A 17,942-nucleotide genomic window follows, 5' to 3' on the forward strand; every position below is an offset into this window, starting at 1 on the left:
TCTGGGGCCACCACAGCTGGCCCCAACCATGGTCCTGATTGCCTTGGAAGAACTGCCTTTGGAATTTGACATTGGCATCCAGATAGGTGACTGTCCTTTGTGGGCCCAGACAGAAAGATCTGCTCCTCTCAGTTTGGGAAATTTTTAAAGGAATTTCCACTTGCGGGTTGAATAAGCCCAACTGATGAAGAGAGGAAAATACCCTGACTGTTTCAGTATGGACATTCTTGGGGGCTTGTTTGTCATTGTGTGTGTGTCCAGGCAAGTGAGTGTCTTTTGTGGGTACCAGATAGTGGGATCAGCTCCTCTCCATTTGAGAAATTCTGAAGGAATTTTGATTTGCAGGTTGATTGAGCCCAACCAATGGAGAGAGGAATCACCCCAGCTCTTTCAGTTTGTAGACTTTTGGGGCTTGTTTGATGCTGCAACAGTTGGATTGTTTTAGCGATTGTTTGCAAGTGTCTGATACAGTCATCAGAACTCAGAATTTAATAAACTGACACTCTTTTGTAACACTGTTTGACCCCAGTATAGTTTGGAATCTGGTATTTGCCCTTGAATGGGAAAGTGGGTTGGAGTTCCATGTATCCAGGCTTTTGTGCTGCTGTTGGGCCAAGTTAGTATGTGATATTCTCCTGTGGTGCTGTTTGACCCCAGTGTTCTTTGGAGTCTGGAGAAGTTTGGACTTTAAAAATTAAACTGCCATGGAAACTGTTTTACTGAAAATTTTGGTTCACAGCCTTCACTGGATTACCTATCAAGGCTAACAAAGTTCAGCCATGTGAACATGTTTGCAGACTGATGAGTTTCTATTTCAATAGCTAGAGTTCCAAGGTAAAAGCTATTGGATCTTTGGGTGTATGTATGTCTAGATGTGTCTTTGGGTGTAAGTATGTCTAGATGTGTTAATGTGTAGGCATATGTATTACGTTAAATGTTGTGACTACCCAATTGGCTTATAAATAAAAGAATGCTCATAGATTAAGTAAACAAGTCCAAAGTATTTTTCATGTTCATGCTATTTAAGTAAATCTTTAGCAAGCTAGCATTAAAATTTTGTAAAATAAAACTAGAAATGTCATCATAGTTGTCAGCATACATTTTTGTCTGGGTTTTGTATTTGTCTCTGCTAGATATTTTGAGGTATGCGAGTTTGGCACAGAAGTTTATAAAGTTGTCACCAGGAGTTTGAGATAAGCCTGGGAAACAGAGACCCCCTCCCCCATCTCTATAAAATAAAAATTAAACAATTAGCCAAGCACAGTGATTCATGCCTGTAGTTCCAGCTACTCAGGAGACTGAGATTGGAGGATTGCTTGAGCCTGAATGATCAAGGCTGCAGTGAGTCTTGATTCAGCCACTGCACTCCAACCTAGGTGAAAGAGCGAGACCCTGTCAAAAAGACAAATAGAGGCAGAGAATGACAATGGGGCACAAAAGCATTGCAGGGAGACTAGGGGAGGAGTAGTAATTTTTTTTGTTATTATTACACTTTAAGTTTTAGGGTACATGTGCACAATGTGCAGGTTAGTTACATATGTATACATGTGCCATGCTGGTGTGCTGCACCCATTAACTCATCATTTAGCATTAGGTATATCTCCTAATGCTATCCCTCCCCCCTCCCCCCACCCCACAACAGTCCCCAGAGTGTGATATTCCCCTTCCTGTGTCCATGTGTTCTCATTGTTCAATTCCCATCTATGAGTGAGAACATGCGGTGTTTGGTTTTTTGTCCTTGTGATAGTTTACTGAGAATGATGATTTCCAGTTTCATCCATGTCCCTACATAGGACATGAACTCGTCATTTTTTATGGCTGCATAGTATTCCATGGTGTATATATGTGCCACATTTTCTTAATCCAGTCTATCATTTTTGGACATTTGGGTTGGTTCCAAGTCTTTGCTATTGTGAATAGTGCCGCAATAAACATATGTGTGCATGTGTCTTTATAGCAGCATGATTTATAGCCATCCCATTACTGGGTATATACCCAAAGGGGAGGAGTAGTAATTTTTAATAGGATGGCCAAAGGAGGCCTTATTGAGCAGGTGGCTTTTAGGTGAAGACTTAAAGAAGGTAATAGAGTTTTTATAGGTCTAATAAGAAAACAGAATGCAGGCAGAAGAAAAAGAACAGCCAAGTGCCTGAAGCAGCGAGGGCAAAGAGAGTGAGGTCTAGGACCTGACTGGACAGATGTCAGGGAGGTGACTGGAGTCTAACTTAGAGAACTGTTATAAACAATTTGTATCTCTTTCTCTAAATGAGATTGGGAGTTGCTGCAGGAGTTGCACAAAGACATGACAAAATCTGGCTTTTGTTTTAAAAGGAGCATCCTCATTTGTTATTGACGGAAGACTAAAGGCATTCTCCATCCAGAAAAGACTGCTAAGAACTGTGAAGCATATAAAAGTTTACCCCACTTGGGGCAAAGTTTCATGAATGCTGACAGATAACACAAGCTTTCTGGGTCAAAGACAGAGTTTTATGACGCATTCAACAGGGAGAATGATTTTTGTGTTTGTGTCAGTCATCCTTGCTCCACAAGTCCTACAGAGGAAATACAGAAAGGCAGATTAATGTTGCAAGTGCAACAGATGTGTGTTGCAGCCAAGGAACCCTGAATTTAGGTCACCTGGATGTTTTATAATGAACTGCAAGCAAACCTGTCTGAACTTTGCTCCAGAGGGGGACATTATCTTTCTTATACTGATCAGTAAGCAGACCTGCCCTCTGCTTCAGAAGAAAGCAATATCTCTAGCTTCCAAGCTGTCCTCTTTAGAAACATCCTTGAAAAGATAGTCAGGAGAAAAGGCTGTCAATGTCTCTGCTCATAAGACATACAGAAATGTGAGAGGCCATGAAGAATTTTCTCCCAGCCAGAATTAGCAGGATGTCATAATGGATTGGATGTAAAGTGGGAGGGGAAAAGATACTTAAGAATAACTCCAAGAATTTTTCTTTGAACAGGTGAAGAAATGGAGTTGCCATCAACTAAGTTGAGAAAGACTGCAGGTGAAGTAGGCTGGGTGGAGAGGGTGGATAAGAAGATTGATTTGAGACATAATGAGTTTGAGATGGCTATTGGATGGAATCCAAGAGATGTCAAACAGGCCGTTAGATACATATGCCTTGAGTTTGGAAAAAGTTTGAGTAGTAATTTAAATGTATTAGTCATTGGCAGGTAGATTGATTTTAAAGCTATGGGACCAGATGGGATCACCGGGAACTCTGAAGTGATCCAAAATTAAGAAATTGGGGAGGAAAGAAGGGTCCACAGAGGAGACTGAGAAAAAGTAGTCAGTAAAGTTAAAGAAAAAAAAAGAGAGTGTGTTGTCTTGGAAACCAAGTCCCTTAAAGGATGATCTATTGAGATGAGAAGCAATAATTGACCACTGGATTTAATAACACAGAGATCCCTGATGGTTTTAAAAAGTGTTTCAGTAGAATGGTAGCAGCAAAAACCCAATTAGATGAGGTTAGGAGGGGGATTGGAGATAGCATGTATAGACAATCCTTTCAGCAAATTTTGCTACAAACTGTTGAAACAAACTAATTACAGCCTGAGAAGGACTCTGTACTTCTTCATTTGAGTCCTTGTGGGTGAACTGTAACCTAGCTTAATCATCAGACAAAATTGAAAACCTAATTTAGTAGTGTGCACCTGTAACAATACTTGAGTGTTGGCCAATCCCAGCAGCCATACTTCAACTACTCATAGACTGCTGAATGTTCAAACTGTGTTCAAATAAGGCAAGCGCCCAGTTGTAACCAATCTCTTTGCTTCTGTACCTGATTTCTGGTTCCTGTACATCACTTTACCTTTTTTGTCTATAAATTCATTTTGACCACGAGGCACCCCCGGAGCCTCGGTGAATCTGCTGTGATTTTGTAGGCTGCCGGATTCACGAATTGTTTGTTGCTTAATGAAACTCCTTTAAGTTTAATTCAGCTGAAGTTTTTCTTTTTATCAGATGGTGTCACAAGAAGGATCTGAAGTGGAGCTTCTAGTATCCCCAGGAGCGCGAAGTGAACACGGAAGGTACCTGCAGGATCCAATTGTGTCCATTGATCTCTCAGAGTGGCTGAGGATAATAGGTAAGCTCCCTCTCGCATTTTGGAGCTTCACACATTTGTGTTTTGAGCTCTCTGAGTTGCTTGGAGCAAATTTCTGATCCAAACTGGGTTTGGAGTCACAACAGGAAACAGACTGGGTCTAGGAACAGATTTGATCTTGGAATTAACTGGCCTGGATCCAGTTAGAGGCCTCTTATATCTCACTGGGTCAGAAAGGAACTGGTAGTAAGCAGTAATGTTGCAGGAGTTATAAAATTTGGCTTTTGAAAATTCACAGGGATTTTTGTGTTCTACCCCTTTGTTTCTTTTCTTTTTTTTTGTGCGCCTAGGTAGGAAAAAAATCACTGGCTAAGTTCATCAAGAGAACCTAAGAATAAAGACAATATTTTAGATAAAAATGGGATCCTTAATTTCTGGAAAACTGAGTTCCTTCTGGCTTATACATTAGGACTGTATACCAAGTCTTACAGAAATGGCAAAATGTTACTAAAGATACTTAGAGTGGAACATTCCAAATGAACAACAATGCCAATGCATTTAAACAACAATGCCAAGTACATTTATAAATGAGGGCTCTCAGTAAAGTCTCTTTGACTAAAAACAGTTTTGGCACTATTGGATGTCAACTGCTATTCTTTTTGGAATAATCTGCCTTGCACTCTTTGTTGACTGCTGTGGGTGACAGGATGAGGCATGTACAGAATTGTGGGACATGGGGAGCTTTTTCCTTCTCCCTACAAATAAAGAAACTTGATAGCTGATGGGACTGTGGGGAAAAAAGAAAAAAATATATAGCGTTTATTCTGTTTTCATAATTCTCATATTTAACTACGGTTCCATTGCCTTCCATGTTTTTTTCAATCTTGCATAAAAATAAAAACATCTCAATGGTACAAACTAAAATTCTTAAATAAGAAATAAATCACACATACTTTCACCACCCAAAAACAATTTTCATGTTTATTTATTCCCTTCAAGTCCTTGTCCACATGCAAACATAATTTGGGTACATATGTAAAAGTTATATATTTTGATATTTTTACCCATTATTCATTATAATTGCTTTTCTGTAGTCTTCACAGTGACCACTGACTGTGTGCTACTCATATTTACAGACTGTCATTCACAAATTTATAATTTCTCTTTAGTGGACATTAAACTTCTTTTCCATATATTATGAAAAATTATTTTAGTTAAGGAATGAAATTCTGATACATAATACAACAGATGTGAACCTTGAAAACATTATGCTAAGTGAAATAAGCCAGACCCAAATGGACCAATATCACAGGATTCCATGATATATGAAGTACCTACAATAGGCAAATTCCTAGAGAAATAAAGTAAAATAAAAGTTATTTTATATATATATATAAAATATACAATTATATATAGGGGTGTATATATATATATATATATGCCCCTATATATATATATATATATACCCATATATATATATATATATGCCCCTATATATATATATATATACCCATATATATATATACCTATATATATATACCCATATATATATATACCTATATATATATACCCATATATATATATACCTATATATATATACCCATATATATATATACCTATATATATATATACCCATATATATATATACCCATATATATATATATATATACCCATATATATATATATATATACCCATATATATATATATATACCCCTAGCCAGGGGCTAGGGAGAGAGGGAATGAGTAATTGTGATTTCATGGGTATAGTTGCCATTTAGGATGACAAAAAGGCTCTGGAAATGGATAAGCACCATGAATGTATATAATACCGCTGCATTGTATGCTTAAAAATGGTTAAACGGTTAGTTTTGTGTTATGTGTCCTTTACAACGATTTTTTAAAGAAGGTGGGGAGGGGTCTCCCCAGGTTTTTAGCAGCTTCCTGATTTAGAAAAGAAGTGTTGATGGTAGGAATACAGGTAGAGAACACTTTTATTTGGGTAGTTGTTAGAAGCTGAGGCCAGGGTGGGGTCACAAGAGCAATATTAAGTATGAGGAGAGGCCCTCAACAAAGGTCATTGCAAGGGAGGGGTGCACAGGAGGGGTATTTTGGACAAAGATTGGCAGCTGATAGGTGTGGGGATTGTTCTCATGTATCAGCCCAGGATATAATGTTCCCAGGGCAAATGGAACACAAGTTTTTTTGCGGGGAGTGATATAGCATGGTAGATCTTGAATTAAAACTTTTAAAATCTTGACCAAAAGCTCAAAGGAGAAGACAATAGTGAAACACATGGGTATGGGCAATTTTAGTTAAATCAGGTGAGAAACAGAGCAAAGAAAGCACTTGGAGATGGGGGGAAGAAAAAGACCATTTTTTTTTCACAGCTACAAGAACAGCAGAGTCAGACAGGGGATAGGCTCATGTCAGAGATCCAGTTTTATTTACTAAAAGTTCCTTGGGTATTCAAACATTCTGAAATTATGAGATCTTGCAAAAGGATGCCTTTGTTTAAACATTGCTTCATCTAGCTACAGAACATAGTTTAACTTTGAGGCCTTTGACCCCAGACAAGATAAAATATGTTTCACCTTGCCTATTACTTAACACATATTTGTTAACTATTTTAACTTCATGGATAAAAAATTTCAAAAATCTGTGTTAACTGATTTGCAAATGATTGTTTCAAATATCTGATTCGTGGGTTCCTTCTCTTACATTAATTTTGTTGTAAGTTCTTCACATTTTTAATTATTTTTACATCATTGAATATAATTGCTAAATCTCTATATGACATGTTGATTAATATGAAGTCAATTAAAAAAACTAACATATATTAAAACTTGTTCTTACTTTATTCCAGGCATAATGCTATGCATTTTATACATATTACATTGTGTAATCTCAATCCTTTGGAAAACATGCATTCTAATTTCCAGTTCCAAAGTTGTGAGAAAACACTTTGAGGTTCTGATTGGTTAAGCAACTTAACAAAGAAGTATGAGATGGAACTAAAATTTGAAATCAGCCTAAGCTTTGAACTTATCAGTTGTGATGATCACCTTCTCCAAGTTATTGTTAAATTACTGGCACATTTCTAAGAATTCTGAATGATATTTCAACAAAAGTTTACAGATATGTGTTAAAATTTTTCTATCTGTTTTTAATTTTTGTAATGAAACTGGGATAAGTTCCAAAATGGCCGTAGGTTTGAAATATTTGGCCCTGAGAAACTGAAGAAAATCTATGCCTACTCCTGCTCCAAGTTTTTTAGTCATACCTGTTCTTAGAGGGCTGATATTTTCTATTGCAGATGAAAGAAGAATTCTCAGGCATATAATGACCAAAATACAGGAAAAAACTTATGATGGTAGTGGTGGAGTGTTCTGTTACAGGCATTTGGGAAGCTCATAGAACTCTTAATATTCACTTTTAATTCTTTCCACAAGGGAGGAAGGGCATGGGTTTTGGAGCCATTCATATATGGTTTCAAATCTGACTCTGGCATTTATCTCTAAGAACTTGAGAAATTTACTTAGTCCCTCTGAGATTTGGTGTATTCAGAATGAATATGATACTAACAGTACCTACATCATGAGTGTTACTTGAATGGAGATGTATAAAGTGCATTTTAAATTCATTTGTTTCCTTAACATTTTCCCTTCATTTCTTATCTTTTCAGAGTTTCTTCTTCAAGGTCTCAAGGTCTGAAGCATCCCACAGAATGATCCTACTGAATAACTCCCATAAGCTGCTGGCCCTATACAAATCCTTGGCCAGGAGCATCCCTGAGTCCCTGAAGGTCAGGGAACAGTGGGAGGTCAGGGTATGGGAGTAGGGATGTTGAGGATGAGAAAATAGCAGGCTTGTGATTCTAGTCCTTCCTGACTGTTTGCAGAGGGTTGGAGCTGGGAAACAGGATGGGACTGGGGGCACAGGCTGCATATCAAGAGCTGCTGCTTCTCTTTGGGAAGAGGCAGCTAGGTCCACTCTGCAGGTTTTGCCACTCATTTGGAGAGGCAGTGGAGCATGGTGGCTACGAACATGGTTTGGAGCCTGTCTGAATGGATATGCATTCCAAGGCTGCCATTTTCTAGTCAGATGGCTTTGTGGATGTTTCTTTCCCTTTCTCTGACTTTACGTTTGGTTTTTCCATCAATGAGATGGGAATAACGTTAGCACCTACCTCTTAAAGTTGCTATGGACACTGAATAAATCTATACAATATAAATGCTAAGAGCATTGCCAAGTGCCCAGCTAGTACACAGTAGCTCTTTGGTATCACAAGGACAGTCCTACCTGTGAGTTCTGCCTGCTTGCTGGTAACTTCACGTCCATCAGTATGGTCCTCTCCAGGACCATACTGCTCATCTCACCATCACTGACTTGGTCTCAGTACCTTCTCTTAATCTCCATTTTTCTCTTCCTCTTCACAACCAGATCCTCATCTCTGGGGATCTCGACCTCTCCTGGTCCTTTTCATCCCTCCTTCAGGTGTATGGCTCTGTGTATCACATCAATCACGGGAACCCCTTCAACATGGAGGTGCTGGTGGACTCCTGGCCTGAATATCAGATGGTTATTATCCGGCCTCAAAAGCAGGTAGGCACACAGACAGGGACTGGTGGAGCCAGGCAGGTCCACAGGGCCTGAGGAACTGACCAGTTCAGACACCATGGCTGCTTTTATAGGGTGAAAGGAAACGTGAGTATTTTAAAACACTCCTTCAGTACTGGGCACCTCGCATGAGTGCCACGTGTTCCCACCCTTCGTGTAAAGCATAGGACTCTTCTGGGAAAGGGGGTGGAGGGGGAAGGGGAGGAAAAGGACAAGGCTGACACTCACAGATTAAGGGCCCTATGAGGTGGCAGGGGTCACCTGCAGGGGCTGAAAAGAGGCCAATTTACAGGGAAAGTTGGGTGTCTGAGATATCAGAACAGTGGCTTAGAAACAGAAACCAAGGCATAAGTCTACCAGTAAAATTACCTCTCAGGGCCAGGCATGGTGTCTTCTACCTGTAATCCCAGCATTTTGGGAGGCCAAGGCAGGAGGATCACTTGAGTCCAGGAGTTTGAGACCAGCCTGTGCAACATAGTGAGACCTCATCTCTACAGAAAATAAACAAAATTAGCAGGGCATGGTGGTGCATGTTTATACTCCTAGCTACTCAGGAGGCTGAGGTGGGAGGATGGCTTGAGCCCCAGAAGGTCAAGGTTGCATTGAGCCAAGATCACACCACTGTACTGAAGCCTGGGCAACAGAGTGAGACCCTGCTGTTTTTGTTTTGTTTTTCAAAAAAAAAAAGTTACTTCTTAGGAACCAGGGAAGGGACTCATAATTACTGTGTGTCAACTATGTGGAGGCACTTCTCTCGTTAGTGAATGTTATCATCAGAACAGTCTTATGAAGTGAGCATTAATGTCTCCAATTTACAGATAAGGAAACAACACTGAGAAATATTAAGTCATGTAGCGGCTGGATTCCTGATGTTAAAGCATTGCCCAGTCTGAATTCAAGTGCAGTGGACTCTACCACTTTTACTAGCTATATAACCATAGGCACTTCTGTGAGTTTCATCATCTGTTAAAATGGGGAAAATAAGAGGATCTTCTTCAGAGGATTACACAAGGTTTAAATGAGATACTGTATGTTAAACACTTAGTGCATAGCACATAACTGTAAATAGTGTTTACAATAGTTAGCCATTATTGGCTGAGGACACACAAGGAATAAATGATGGAGCTGAAATGGTAATACAAACCTAGGTGTATTTTTTTCCTAAATACTTCCCCTTTGTGTTTGTGTGTTTCATACGCATCTGGTTAGTAAACTGAAGCCTCATTGCCAGCCCAACTTCATGTAGGTGTAAACACTGAGCCCCCCAAATAATAATAAGCCACACCAGGTCAAGACTAGTTTGCAAACTGGGTCAGGATTCGGATGCAGAAAGTGACAAAGTGACCCTAGCTTGAGGAACAAAGGGGTAAAGGGGATGGGAACTAGGCTGAGCCTAACACCTTCCTTAGGGATGTTCTTTTGATCTCCTGGCTTCCTGACAATTTGGGATCAAAGATTAATGTTTAGTTTATTTAATCAATGGTCCAATTTCTTCAAAGTGTGGTATGCTAGATAACTGTAGGAAGTCAAATAGTTCCTTTTACTTCAGTAACTTTGTAGTTATTGTATGTATTTTAGCAACGTAACTATAGCATCAAGCCATACCTTCATGTATGCATTGCTTTGAACAAAGTTAGTTTTTATAGTGAGTCAATAAACAAAAATATGAAAATATAAAAGCCCCACACCACACTTATAAGACCAAAAAAAACAAAAAGGAAAGAATGAAATATGCTGCAATTTACTTGGAAGTGCATTCACCTAGTCTGATTCCATAGCATACCATGTTTCTTTCAGTATTGAAAGTCAATCTGATTTTGAATAAGAGCTTTTCAGGGTGGGATGCAGGAAAATTTATCTAGAAAAAAATTAATTTTTTCATTGTTGATTTTTAATCACAAAGATAATCTATGTTGATTATACAAGTAAAAAAATCCAACATGATTTTAAAAAGTTAATAACCTCTTACCTCCCCTCCTCTCCTCTCCTCCTTTCCTACCCCTTGGTGTAATCAGTGTCCTTGCCCATATTAATACACAGAAGGAATCCCAGCACTTTGGGAGGCCGAGGCAGGCGGATCACGAGGTCAGGAGATCGAGACCACGGTGAAACCCTGTCTCTACTAAAAATACAAAAAAAAAAAAAAAAAAAAATTAGCCGGGCGTGGTGGCGGGCGCCTGTAGTCCCAACTACTTGGGAGGCTGAGGCCGGAGAATGGCGTGAAACCGGGAGGCGGAGCTTGCAGTGAGCTGAGATCCCACCGCTGCACTCCAGCCTTGGGCGATGGAGCGAGACTCCGTCTAAAAAAACAAAACGAAAAAATACACAGAGGGATATTCACTGATGATCTCTTTTGTCATCACTCTTAATTTGCCTTTAACATATGGACATCACTTTGGGTGAATCAATACAGCACTAAAGTATTCGTTTTAATAACTGCGGCATTTCATAGAATCAATGCAATGCTATTTAGTCAATCATTCTCCTGCTGTTGGGTTCAAACTGTTCAAACTTCTTTGCCACTACAAACAAGCTTCAATAAACATCTTCATATACATATCTTTATATCCTGGAAATTTTTCTCAGTACAACTGATTTCCAAAAGGAATATCTGCAAGTTACAGTTTATCTTATTCTAAGCAGGCAATGCCAAATTACCTTCCCAAAGGATTCCACAATTTTATTTTTATTAGCAATGTATGGAAGAATTGTTTCCCCACATTCTCACGAGCACTGAATATTTTCCCTCTTTTAATTTATCCCAAACTGGTGGGTGAAAAATGGCATCTTATTGTAGATTTAATTTGCATTTCCCTGACTAGTGATATTGAACATATTATATTTTCATGTTTCTCGGTCATTTGGTGTTTACTTTTGACCTGTTTATATTCTTTGACCACTTTTAAACTGGGGTTTTGTGTCATTCTTAAAATTTTGTAAGTGTTTTGGGTACTAGGGATACTAAAAAAAGGTGTATGCTACAAATTTGTTGCCCAATTTATAATTATTTTCTATTTTATTGATGGAGATTTTGACATTAAGAAATTTTTTATTTTCATGTAATCAAATATATTATCTTTTTCACTATGACTTCTGAGGTTTTGGGTTTTTTTAGTTAATAATTAGGAAGATTTTTGCTACTCGAAGATCATACAACTGTTTTCTCATTTTGTCTTACAGTGAGTTAATTTTTACTTTTGACATTGCAAACTTCATTCTATTTGGAATATATTTTTGAATAGCATGAATTAACATTCTTTTATATTAATCTTCCTTATGGCTGGCTAATTATGTTAGTACCATTTCTTAAATAAGTCATTCCCTACTGAAATATAAATGTCTATTTTGTCGTATAACATGTTATATATTTTTGTATCTGTTTCTGTATTTTTTCTAGTCTTTTCTCATGCTATTTCATTGTTTCTGTGGTAAATTTTAATATCTAATAAAGCAAATCACCCTTCACCAATCTTTTTTTACTTTCCTATTTCTTATAAACTTAATAGCTATATGAACATAAACTAATTCTTCCAGTTCCCCACCAACTACCCCAAATAACTATTGGAGTTGTGATTGGTATTGGAGGAGCATTTTTTGACAATTTTGGAAGAATTAATATTTTTGTGACACTAAATTTTTTCATCAAGAAATATGGTCTTTTTCTCACTTTTTTCAGTTTGCATTCTATGCCATCTGGTAAAATGTTAGTGTTTTCCTGTGATAAACTAAGTGATTTTTCCATTAAGTTTACCCTTAGGTATTTTATACTATTTGTTAAGATTATTAAATTATTTTCCTGTTATATTTCTGAGCATTATTATTTTGTTATTGCTTTGTATTTGTATTCTTGATTTCCAAATATGTCCCACTATTGTTTAAAATCCTGTTTGTGTGGGGCATTATTTGTTTTGTTTTTGTCGAAGTCTCTTGGATTTTCTAAATGTGTAATACTGTAATCTACAAACAAAGTAATTTGCTGCTGCTTTGCCAGTATTTGTATGGGTTTTTAGTTTCTTGCATTATTGCATAATATGCAACCTAAGGAAACAATTCCAACTAATAATAATAATAGTTCTATACTTGTCTCATCCCTGATTTTAAATAGCTATAAAAGCTTACATTTGGAATTACATTTGATTCTGTATTTGCAGGTTTAGAGCATTTTCCTGGTGCTCCTACTTATATAGAACTTATATTTAGAATGGAGGGTAAATTTTATGTTATTTAATTTTTGTCTTTTCTATTTGGCAATTTATACACTCATGTAATTTTTTTCTCCTCTAATTTATTACACTAAAAGACCTTCCAATCAAAGCCATTCTGGCCTTTCTAAAACCAACTGTTCGTGTTCACATTTTTTGTATATGCTACTGAATATTTTATTCATAATTTTTGTATCTGCATGCATAAGGGAATGTGGTCATAACTCTCTTTTTGTTATTTCCTTACCAGATTTGGCATTAGGATCTTTTCATCTGTTACCAAAGTCTACTATTAAAATCATGTGTTTGTTTTTGGCTTATGTAGAATTTAAATGTAAAATAATCTGATTTTGGCTACATTTTATTTTTTAATTTCAACATTCTTTTTAGATACGGGGGTACATGTGCAGATTTGTTACATGGGAAGATTGCATGATGCTGATTTTTGGAGTATGGACAGATTCCATCACCCTGGTAGTGAGCATAGTACCCAATAGGTAGTTTTCTAACCCAGCCCCTTTTACTCCACCCTCTGGTAGTCCACACTGTCTATTGTTCCTACATTTATGCCCATGTGTGGTCAATGCTTAGCTCCCAATTATGAGTGAGAGCATGTGATATTTGATTTTCTGTTACAGCAATAATTTGCTTAGGATTATTGCACTGTGGAAAGTAGTCTGGAAATTTCTTACAGAAATTAAAACAGAGTTGCCATCTGATCCAGCAATGTCTTTACTAGGTAAATACCCAAAAGAAAATGAATCATTCTACCAACATGACACATGCACTTGTATGTTCATTGCTACACAGTTCACAATAGCAAAGACAGGGAATCAACCCAGGTGATCATCAAAGGTAGACTGGATAAAAAAAACTTGATACATATATTTTTATGGAATACTACACAGCAATAGAAAATAATAAAATCATGTCCTTTGTAGCAACATGGATGAAGCTGGAGGCCATAACTCTTGTCTACTTTTTAAAAGGTAGATGTTTAATTTCATTTCTGATATTTTCTATTAGTTTGTTCAGGATTTCTATTTTTTTGCAAGTCAATATTGATAGTTTATTCTTGAGGGATAACATCCATTTCTTTTATCAGTAAATATCTTGCCTTGGAGTAGTATGTAATCTTCTATTAGAAATCTTTTGTTCTTTTCTCTGTTTCTTCTGTTTCTGTTCTCATAGCTTACGGTCTGTTTTTTTTTTTTTTTTTTGCTTTTTTCTCTTTCTCTTGTATTTCTTTTAATAAATGCCTTACCAGAAGTTTATCTCTCTCTTTCTTCTTCTCTCTCTGTTTTTGCCATTTAAAAATGAACTTTTGGCTTTATATATCCTTTGCACTATGTCTTGTTCTCCATTTCATTATTTATAGCTTTCATTTTTACAAATTGTTCCATTTGTTATTTGCTAGTTTACTTTGATATTCTTTTATATATTTCCTTGACTATTTACTTGGCTATTTTTGGTCATTCTTTTAAAATCAGATCTTTTAAAACATCTACTCTTCTGAATTCACTGATGTTTTGGGTTTGACCATATTCAGGAACTTGCATTTATAAAAGCACCCTGAAATTCTTGAAGGTTTCTTTAAATTAATTACACTATTTTCTCTTTAACTCTTTAGCAATACAATTTCCAACATAATATTAATACATTCACTGCTAAAACGCTCACACTTATTGTTTATATTTCCCCAGAGAAACATCCTCATCTTCCAATGAAGTTTCTGTCATGCCAGAATGGGATCACGAGTCTCTTTCTTTCAAACCCAAGAGTCTAACACCACATAAATTACCCAGAGAGCTACCAAAAAATTCAGTTACATCATTCTATTTTGTGGGCTTCTGGGTGTAAAGCCAGTGTCACTTTTCGAATAGGCTGATATCCTGTAGGCTTGAGAAAAGGCAAGGTCTCGTTAATGTTTATATTCACTAAAGTATCTTGCTCAAGCCCTGGACACCGTAGATTCTAGGACACTATTGACTCCAGGTGTCTGGTGAAACAGTAGGCACTAAAAATTAGAGAAATCACAGTTAAATTTATTTTGAGCCAAGTTTAAGGACTTAACTCTTAACAACACAAACTCAGTACAACCCAGAATGTGTCCCACAGTAGGTTACCTGGGGCACAGTATATATAACAGGAGTATCCGTTTGGCACAGGTGGTAAGAGAAGCAGGGAGAGAAGCAATTGTTGCATTTTTTTATTCTGCTGGGTGCTTGGTGATGCTATATATAAAATAAGGTAAGTGTGCAGTTGAGTGGGTAGGGAGAAAGGTGAGGCATCTTAAGGCCTGGTGGAGGGTGACTGATTTCATCCTGTCTTAGTTCTGCATGTGATAAGGAGGTTTATAACCAATACTTGTCAGTGTTAAATATTTAACAAACTCCAGTTACACAGGTAAGAGGTCAGTGGTAGCTTATAGGCCTAGGTTTTATTATCGATGTGCCCAACTGCAGCCATCATGGGCCACTGTTAAAATTTTCTTTTCAATTTTCATTTTTCTGATAATTGCAACTAGTGAGAGGTGAAGAAAAAGTTCAAGGGAATGACCTGATCTTACATCATCCAATACAGGAGATGACTGATGACATGGATTCATACACAAATGTATATCATATGTTCTCCAAAGAGCCTCAAAAATCAGAAGAAGTTCTGAAAAATTGTGAGATCGTAAACTGGAAACAGAGACTCCAAATCCAAGGTAACAAGTCTGAAGAAATGAGCAAGCAGCTGTGCTTCCCAAATTGTGTCTTCAACTAACAGCATTAGCATCACCTGAGGGCTCATTAGAAATGTAAATTCACAGAAACTCTGGGGACTGGGAGAGGTGGAGCAGTCTGTGGTGTGACAAGGACTCCATCTGACTGCGGTGTAAACTCAAGTTTGAGAACTACTAAGCACTGAGGTATTAATCAGGTGGGAGCAGTGTAAGTAGAGAACTCCATGTCTGACAATATTGCTTTCTTGGCTTTCTTCCCAGGTTTTCAAGAAAGTTTAGGTGAGGGGATAAGAGTCGCTACATTTTCAAAGTCAGTGAAAGTAGAGCATTCGAGAGCTCTCCTCTTGGTTACAGAAGATATTCTGAAGCTCAATGCCTCCAATAAAAGCAAGCTTGGAAGCTGGGCTGAGACAGGCCACCCAGATGACGAATTTGAAAGGTACAAAAACATGTGCTGATCATTTATAATTGCGATTCCTTGTACATTTTTGTAATTCACATAAATCAGTTTTGGAATGAAGAGAGGATGAATTCATTCCTTGGGATGAATAAAGGTTGTCAAAGTTCAAGATCCAAAACTTTGCAATGGTGAGTCTTTAAACGAGAAGAGTTCCTGGGATCTCTAGATTGGGATGGCACCTAGAAATTACAGGATTGGGGATGAAAGTTGTTGTCTTTCTTTTTGTTGTCTACAGTGAAACTCCCAACTTTAAGTATGCCCAGCTGGATGTCTCTTATTCTGGGCTGGTAAATGACAACTGGAAGCGAGGGAAGAATGAGAGGAGCCTGCATTACATCAAGCGCTGCATAGAAGACCTGCCAGCAGCCTGTATGCTCGGCCCAGAGGGAGTCCCGGTCTCATGGGTAACCATGGACCCTTCTTGTGAAATAGGAATGGCCTACAGCGTGGAAAAATACCGAAGGACAGGCAACATGGCACGAGTGATGGTGCGATACATGAAATATCTGCGTCAGAAGAATATTCCATTTTACCTCTCTGTGTTGGAAGAAAATGAAGACTCCCGCAGATTTGTGGGGCAGTTTGGTTTCTTTGAGGCCTCCTGTGAGTGGCACCAATGGACCTGCTACCCACAGAATCTAGTTCCATTTTAGACAATGAAGCTGCTTAGCAATCTCTGCCAAGCCATCTCTTAATATTAAAGCAGACACCACAGAATAGCTTTCTTCACTTACAAATGCATATTGGGCACTTATAATACAGCAGGAACTCTTCTCACTTGGAGCCTTGATGTTAAAAGACACAGCCATGCTCCTGAGGAGCTTACAATCCTGGCTGGAGGCAGGGGAGGGTATAGTCTTTAAATATGCTTAAGTGTTATAGGGAAAGACGGGGTTACCAGTAAACATGTAACTACAAAGCCAGGCTCAGTTCTTACCTCTGGGAATCAGAACTCTTTATGCAACTTGGTTAATAGAATCTACTATCTGGAAGATAAATGAAGGATTTTAATAAAATTTTCAATAGAATAAACCTAATCTGTATGGATACTTTATCAAAAATGAATGTCCCTGCTATTTCTGGATTTATGAGGCAATGGTACACTAAAGAATGGAATCAGTCTCTTAGTTCAGTGAGTAGAAAGGTATCCAAGGTGAAGCCTGAGACGAATGGCTTTCCCAGGCTACCTTCCATCATTGTTGTGCAGAAAAGAAATCCAGAGAATCAAATGGACTGGCCTTGGGGCCTCTGCTATGGAAATGCCATTTTTTGTGTCTCCTTTCTCCTACTCTTTCTCACATCCTCTTTATGACTGAAGCGTGGCACAAGGCAAGGTGTTGCCTGCGAGTCTGGTTGTAAGTTCAGCCTTTGGTGTTTGCACCACTGCTATCATAAGGGGTCAGGGACATTCCGGGGAGAAGTGACCACTAAGGTGAGGATTAGAGAGTGAGTAGAAGTGAGCCAGACAAAAAAAGCAGAAAATGCAGATGATGGAAAGGATATGTGCCATGCACTATCATAAGAACTTCCTAACTGAACACTGATATTACAATTCTGAATCCCTGATCTTAAAAAATAATTACACTTCACCAACAAAACTTGGCCTCTTTTGGTTCCACTCTGCCACCCTGCCATTGGAACTTGGATTACTGTGAACATTGCAGCTATAGCAAAAAATAAAAATAAAAAATAAAAAATAAATAATTGGCATTTTCATTCTTTCTGATAGTCTAGATTTAAAGCAGAAAATATACCTTAATAGAATTGGCTTTGCGAGTAAAGTCTGCCAGTATTAAGAAACACCTATTCTCATCTCTCCATAAAAAACAAAACTTCCACAAAATTGAATGTTTATATTTGATGCGATTTTAAAGTG

The 17,942-nt window shown here is 37.8% G+C and overlaps 1 protein-coding gene across 3 annotated transcripts in view; it reads left to right on the forward strand.

The window, feature by feature from the left end:
* Positions 1-17,727, forward strand: part of LOC101126699 (glycine N-acyltransferase-like protein 1) — a 29,513-nt gene extending 11,786 nt beyond the window's left edge. The window contains exons 2-7 of one of the 3 annotated variants that reach the window (XM_031016328.3): positions 3,977-4,100; positions 7,742-7,764; positions 8,554-8,661; positions 15,462-15,588; positions 15,868-16,045; positions 16,302-17,727. In XM_031016328.3, the coding sequence (XP_030872188.2) occupies positions 3,977-4,100; positions 7,742-7,764; positions 8,554-8,661; positions 15,462-15,588; positions 15,868-16,045; positions 16,302-16,719 (978 nt within the window). In that variant the 3' untranslated portion in view covers positions 16,720-17,727. Of the gene's footprint in view, positions 1-3,976; positions 4,101-7,741; positions 7,862-8,499; positions 8,662-15,461; positions 15,589-15,867; positions 16,046-16,301 lie in introns of those variants that run through there. The other 2 variants (XM_019037669.4, XM_019037670.4) reach the window with 2 other exon arrangements.
* The last annotated feature ends 215 nt before the right edge of the window (positions 17,728-17,942 follow it).

The sequence above is a fragment of the Gorilla gorilla genome, chromosome 9 (genome assembly GCF_029281585.2).
Source record: "Gorilla gorilla gorilla isolate KB3781 chromosome 9, NHGRI_mGorGor1-v2.1_pri, whole genome shotgun sequence".
Classification (NCBI taxonomy): domain Eukaryota; kingdom Metazoa; phylum Chordata; class Mammalia; order Primates; family Hominidae; genus Gorilla; species Gorilla gorilla.